Source organism: Pygoscelis adeliae, unplaced genomic scaffold, assembly GCF_000699105.1.
Source record: "Pygoscelis adeliae isolate BGI_AS28 unplaced genomic scaffold, ASM69910v1 Scaffold67, whole genome shotgun sequence".
NCBI lineage: Eukaryota > Metazoa > Chordata > Aves > Sphenisciformes > Spheniscidae > Pygoscelis > Pygoscelis adeliae.
In genome coordinates, this window is record NW_008825271.1 from 524,072 (window position 1) to 531,410 (window position 7,339).

The 7,339-nt window shown below is 43.5% G+C and overlaps 1 protein-coding gene across 1 annotated transcript in view; it reads left to right on the forward strand.

Annotated features, from left to right (window-relative positions):
• HPGDS (hematopoietic prostaglandin D synthase) overlaps positions 1 to 4,569 on the forward strand; it is an 18,773-nt gene extending 14,204 nt beyond the window's left edge. Inside the window, exons 3-5 of the mRNA XM_009329757.1 lie at positions 44 to 153; positions 3,563 to 3,661; positions 4,267 to 4,569. Of these exons, the coding sequence (XP_009328032.1) occupies positions 44 to 153; positions 3,563 to 3,661; positions 4,267 to 4,431 (374 nt within the window). The 3' untranslated portion in view covers positions 4,432 to 4,569. The remainder of the gene's footprint in view (positions 1 to 43; positions 154 to 3,562; positions 3,662 to 4,266) is intronic.
• Positions 4,570 to 7,339: the final 2,770 nt, after the last annotated feature.

Below are 7,339 nucleotides of genomic sequence, written 5' to 3' on the forward strand. Positions count from 1 at the left end.
TGATGCTGTCTCTAACCTCCCTTCATATGCTTGTTTCCCACAGGTCTGGCAGGTCAGACGCCTGTGGAACAGGCACTAGCTGATGCCATTGTGGACACCATAGATGATTTCATGACACTGTTCCCTTGGGCAGAGAAAAACCAGGACGTGAGAGTAAGACAATCAGTAATTTAAACAAAGATAGCACATAAGCCATGACTCTGTACCTGAGCATGTCCTCTGGAGAAATTGCCATGTGCCAACCCCGGGTCCATCACCTCACCTCAGCAAAGCTGAGCTGGAGGAGCTCTGTGCTTCTTCCTCCAGGCTAATACAGCCGAGGCATTCTGTTCCCTCCCACCTCTTCCTTCACCAGATTTTTTTCACCCTCAGTGGAAACAATGATGAGGCCATCATGAGCCGCCCCTCGCTGGTTCACCTTGAATCAAGGATGCCATACGTGCATACATCAAGCTGCTCTTCAAAGGGGAAAGACAGGACACTTCCATCCCAGCCAGCACTGTGCAATACCTGTATCTTGTTGCAAACAGAATAAGTGCAAATCTTTCTCTTTTTGCTAACTGAACAGGATTAACAGCTCCATCCCATCTTCCTTTTGCCCTTCTGCATCTTGGCTTCTACTTGGCTTTTAATAAGTATCAATCTTCAATAACATCAGCTGCCAGGGACAAATGCTTTTCAATTACCAGGGCGGTGTAGGACAGCAGGCAGTGCTGAAGAGGGGAGGTAGCGCATCCCTCGCTGTCACTGCAGCCGCGCTCTTCAGATCCCTGTGGCCCCACCTCAGTCCTCTGCGGTCCTTCTGCAGAAACTGATGCCAGGCTAACACGCTGCCATGGCTACTTTAACACACAGCCATGGGCAAGTCCTACAGCATTTGGGGTTTTTTTTGGCATCAGTCCAGTCCCTCTCACCAGAGCCCCAAATGTAAGCATGCAGATCAGCTGCTGGGGAAGAGGGTGATGGATGAGTTAACTCTGGCATTACAATGGCTCCACACAGCTCTGACCCAAGCAGATGACCTGACCCTTTTAGGAAAGTGGTAGCGTAACAACAGGTCTCACCATTAACTACCAGTGCAGCCGCCTTCCATTTATTCAAAGGTAACATTTCAGATAGACTAGGGTATCTTATTACAGAAACCAGAGAGTACAAAACGTTGACCAAAACCAATAATAAATAATGAAACGATATGAAAGTGCTCTGAAATCTTGCAGGGGAAAATCTGAAAGTGTATTTGGAGGTTTTACTATTCAAAAACATGAATTACTTAATCTCCTAGTGATTTCCTGAAGTTTCCTCATTTGGGGAGGGGAGGTTGACTCATGATTTTTAATCATTTGGAAACAGCCACACTATTGCTAACATGTTAGTGTAGAAGAGCGCTACTGCCATAGTACTGCTAGTCCTTTACAGGGAAACTCCCAACTCCCATGATAACGCCTGCGTGTGTTCACGCTCGTACTCAAGCACTTCTCCAAAATAACCAGGACCCAGATCATGTCACCAGTGATTAATTTAAAAGGGAAGAGAGTTCACAGACAACCCTTATTTGCCTGTATGCACGTATGCATGCAAGGGAGTGTTTTGGGACCACGGGAGATCGAGAAACTTACTTTCTGGGAATCTCTTAACATTTTTCTCACTATTCGCTGTTCTCCCTCTCTCCTCCCGGGTCCACTGCCACCACCTTGTGGTAGAAGTGGCATCTCATGATCTCACAAGGCCAGATTTAGGTAATTTACACACAGTAAAGTCAGAAAACTTCCCCAGGCCTGACAGGTGATTACAGGAACACACATCCCTCCAAGAAAGATGAAAGGATGTGTTATGCTATCTAGTCTGTAGCAAAGAGAAAACCAAGCAAGGTAAAGGGAGCAGAGGTGGAAGCTGCCCATGGAAGCTCCCTCTGTGCCAGGCACAAACTCTCCCTTCACCCTACACCCTCCCCAAAAAAATAGCCGGCTTTGCAAAAGCTTTGTCATGCATTGCTGGAGAGCTCCAGGGTTGAGACAAGTAGGTTGTGCCACTCCAGAAGGTGGATCCTGGTCATGCCCCCACCAGCTTCACAGCTTGAGTGTGTACTTCTGTAGTTGGGGGAGGTCATTACCATCATGATCACACAATAGTTTGGGGTTTTTTTTTTGCAGAGGAGGCAGGGGAACTTACCTAAAAGGAGAAAATGCTGCAGCACAGGGTACAAATATGAAATTTCTGTACTGCAAACTTCTGGCTGTTACTTGCAGTCACAACATTCAGTTACTAAGCTCTTAACAGACAGTAGAAAGTGATGTCAAATCTTCAAACGTGTCTGCAGCAAAACTGATTTTATTTCAGCCTGCATTTTTTGGGACCATTTAGGCTGCTACCTCTTCCAAATTTTATTCTTTTTTCATTAACCTGAATTTCAAAGCTGTTGAAATAATTCCATTCCTGTATAGCAGTGCTTATTTAACCAAGCCTGAGTATGTTCCTCCAAAATTTGGCCAAGCACATTAATGGCACGAACTGTGCCACATGGGTCAGACCAGATGATCACAACAGTCTGCAATCTCAGTTGCTTCCATGCAGGTGAGAAGAGAAAACCAGAAACAGTTTCCCTCTCCAAAGGAAACAGATAACCCTTTAAAAACAGCCTTAAAACTTTCTGCTATGGGGAACAGCTGGCAGAGAACCACGACCATACACCACCTCATCCTTCATCCATTAACATACAAATACTAAGGCCCATACCCTTCAATGCAGACTTCAGCCTTTAAAAACGTATTTTAACCACCTCAAATCTCATTGCTGCGGAGGCAAAAAAGCAGAATAACCTGCTAACATAAAAATTCAAAGATGAACCCAGCAAAAGCTCAAAACGCATGTTCCACATCTCACACGAGAAGGGCTGGTAATGAAAGATAACCGACCGGCATCTGACTGACAGCGCGGAAAGACTGAGCTTAAGGGATTCTGGAAACTTGAGACCCTGTACACTAGAAAACATAACATCCAAAAGAGTTCCAAAAAAATGACCGTGAAACGTTGGGAATATATTTTATAGATGGATTCTTCCCACTCTATGGCAGGGCTCCCGTCTTGCCACGGCCGGGTGGCTGTTAGCACAGATAAATGAGCAGCATCGCCCCACACATCGTATCTCAGCATCCAGGAGCTCTCAGGTGTTCATTAAGGGAGCAATTGGCTTAAGTCATGGCTCACTGAGCCACGAAAGCCGTGTTTTGGGCATCTAACCCACTTCATGGGCAATTACCTCAGCTTTCCTAAATTCTATAGTGCCCCTTCGCACGTATCCAAATGACAGTTACCTCTGCATTTCTTTACTTATCTTCAATAATTGCTGTTTGCTACATTAATCCTGATTTGGATGTTAACACATGCCTTCTTCCAAAGAGAACCAAGAGTACTGTGAAGTTTGGGTCAGACCAAATGATTTCACTGCCACCTTTTTCAGATTTCAGCTTTCTTTTTCACAAATAAGAAACCCCCAAAAATTCAGTTTTGCTGGCTGCTGTGCTTACGCATTGGTGTGCATCTTTGTGCTTCATTCTTCCCCCAGAAACAAGCATTTGATGATATCCTCACCAACAAAGCACCTGAGTTACTGAAAGATTTGGATACTTTCTTAGGGGATAACAACTGGCTGGTAGGGGAGTCTGTAAGTATAATTTTTGCTTCTCCCATTCCAATCAGATTACCGGAAAAATAAAATCATTGACTATTGCTGAATTTCTGGATTTCATACCAGCCCACGAAACAACTCTCCCCACTCTTACCTTCGCTCTTACCCTTAACCCTTCGCTCTTACCAATACACAACTGGCCACTCAATTGCAAAGTGAAAATTGTTTTCCATACTGTTAGAAAAGTGAGGCATACCAGGACTAGGACCTGCATTTTCAAAACCAGTTTAGAAGTATGTTGACACAAAACATTATAAATGCTTTTGTGCTAGTCAATACAGATGGCAGTTGTTTAGAACTCTGCAATCCCCCTTTTTACCCAAAACTGTCTGGAAACTAATTAAAACACTTTTCTGCAGCAGAGTTGCAGCAGGGAAGTTTAATAGTATAACACAATATTTGTAGCAAGGGCTTTTACTAGATCTGTAATTACAGGCTTAAAAAAACCCAAACAACCCAACAAAACTTACACGAAACAGATCAATTCATGTTTCATTTCTGCAATTTGCCGAGAATATTAGTAGTCTCAGCTTTTGAGATTACCAACTAAAATTTACTGCTTTCTCTCCCATTTCCACCAGGTAACGTGGGCTGATTTCTACTGGGATGTGTGCAGTACGACACTTCTGTCCTGTAAACCTGACCTGGCAGACAACTACCCCAGGCTTTTGGCTCTCAGAGGCAGAGTGCAAGCACTTCCAGCTATTGCAGCCTGGATCCAGAAAAGACCGAAAACTATAATGTAGATCAGCTGTTCAGACTGGAAAACACAAATGCATGTTTAGTTTTCAACATGACAAGCATCCTAAGTTATTAATGTTAGAATCATTTAAGTTAATTTCAGATGGGTATGCTATACCAAATCAAAATCTACCACTTGTATCCATTTATAGGAGAGAATCTAAAAAGCTGATTTAGTAGAGTAGACACCTGAGGGAGAGGTGTGGTTTCGACCACATTCCCCCCACTACAAATAAAGAGCTTGATCAACCCAATTAATGTTCTGCAGGCTCTCAAAGGGAGAAGAGATGAATAAACCTTCCTGGAGAGATGCAATCTCAACAATATTTTGTTTATTGTAGACTTTCAATCTGGAGGAAAGCAGGCTAATTAACAGAGAGGATAAATGTGTGGGAGGACTAAGGACACTAAGCAAAAAAGAAAAGAAAAAAAAAGACTCACTTAGTCAACAAATGTCAAGCTTCTCAAGCACTTTCTTTAGCCTCTTGAAGTTTATGCTGTGCCACTGGAAAAAAAAAAACAACAAACAACAACAAAACCCAACCAAACAAATAAACCCAAAACAAAAAGCAGCTGCCCAGCTGAGCTGGTACCCACACCAGCACCAGTTCTCCATAAGCACACCAGCTGCAAAAACATTCAGCAGCTCACTATCTCTTCCAGTAAGTAGGAGACACAAATTGGGGGGCGGTGTGGCAGGGGTGGAAACCAGGTTTAGAACAAATGAATAAACAGTTCGTTCTTCCGGCATTGGGGAAAACAGGTAGGTGGAAATCCCGGCAACATGGACAGTTGTAGATGCAAGTGGTTTACACAAACTCAACGGGAGACAAGTGCTTGCAAGAGGACTCCACTGTGTGGTGTAAGCAGATAAACCACAACAAACCTGGGCAATCCTCCGGGCTGAAAATGGCCACCGTCGGGAAAGTATTTCCCTTCACACTTGCTTTTCCCTCCCACCATAAGCATTATTTCATTGAATCATGAGTGACACCAACCAACCACTAACAGTTCAGAGACAAACCAGGTATTGGCAGAACTGAAAGCAAGGTCCAATCTTTTGCTCATTCCAATATGGTATCTCCATCTGCTTTGCAATTCCTTGCACACTTTGTTCTAGCTCTTTACAGATTTTTCCTTCTTCACCTCCCACTCTCCTCTTCAGCAACAGACTTCAGATAGTTGGTTGGGTTTTTTTCCCCCCGTACATCTTTCCCAACCAGAGACATAGAGACACAGAATCACAGAATGGTTGAGATTGAAGGGACCTCTGGAGGTCATCCGGTCCAAAACCCCCTGCTCATGCAGGACCACCAAGAGCCAGCTGCCCAGGACTGTGTCCAGACGGCTTTTGAATGTCTCCAAGGATGGTGACTCTATAATCTCTTAAGACCCCCAATTAAAGATGGTAGAAACAGTTACAATAAACAAAAAAAGGCAGAAACACATACGAGCTTCAGAGCACTTAAAGACAGATATTGACCCCAGGGGTCAAGGGATGTGACTGTTGAAGGAGTAACCACTGCTCAGCCAGACTACATTAACTGATTACATGCACATACCAAACCGAAACACCACACAAACCACCCTATAGGGCAGGCATTTTGTTTCATTTCACATTTGAAGCAAACAGGTGAGAACATGCAAATACAATGGGACAAGAGTTGGGCTAGGATCACGCTCAGCAGAAACAACCTTATCAGCTGCAGCATTAAACACTTGTGGTTGTCTGTTAAATCCCACTATTTAGTCCAACAAAACAGGTGGCATTAAAGAAGCATGGTAGACAAACTGATTCTTACCCTTCTCCCTTCCCATATAATAAAGTATTTCTTCACCCTATTTCAGCTGTGCATTTTGGAATGTGTAGCACAGCCACGGAAGATTTCTAGTAAAAGCCACATAAAGTGTAGTGCAAACTTCAAAAACATTTTAAAAGTTTTCATTTTCCATCCATTTTGTACTTGCAGAAGTCATGCACAGTTGGAAAAAAATACTCGCAGCCATAACCAAACCAAAAAAACCAATGCCCAACTCACAGATCACCTCACTGACTCATCACTAGCAGTATCTGAAGACAGGGTGAAATACTGAGCAACCCATGGACTCCAGCTCCTCTTCCCTACTCTTAATATCAAACTGTTTAAGTTCCTTCAAAAGATGCAACAAGTGTCTTCTGAGTGTGATAACCAGATATAGGAAAGTGGTAACTAGCAACCCCATATTGCAAACCAGTGTGAATTCTAGGACACAGCCCTCCAAGAGATTCAGCCTGGTACAGATTTGCTGAGCTCTCCACAGAGCACACAGCAGCTGAGGCTTTAACAGAGGGCAGGGGCAATAAGGACTTCCCCATTCTTTGCCTTCCTCCAGCTTCTAAAAAAGCAGCAGTCTGAATCTTAACTATGAGTTCAAAAGACCGAATTTCAGTCTTTTCCTCTGTCCAGGGAAAGGGACATCCTCCTCTCCTACCTCCTCAAATCACATCCTTGCCAGCAGATTAAAAACTTCAGGTGGAGGCACACCTCATCATTGATACCACTGAAGCTCTTCATTTCACTGAGATGAATTCAAAATTCACTGAAACTTCAAGAAGAGAGCAAGACATAAGCTTTGTGTCCAGGGCACTTCACTGGCAGAGCGCAGATCTGGTATCAACACCGAGGACTGACAAAAAAACTTGCAACCTGGGTGGAAAGTTCCATTTGGCAGGAATTCTGTTTTTATAACCAATATCCTAACACAATTGTTATTAGAGTATAATGAAACACTAGTAATTAACTACTGCTGGATAAAGCCAAGTCACTTCAAATGGAACATTTCAGCTAGTTTGAAAGCTGCCTATTTGACTTAGAACACGCAAGTTATCACACCCCCCTCCCCCAAATAACCACAAAATGACAACATTTTGTT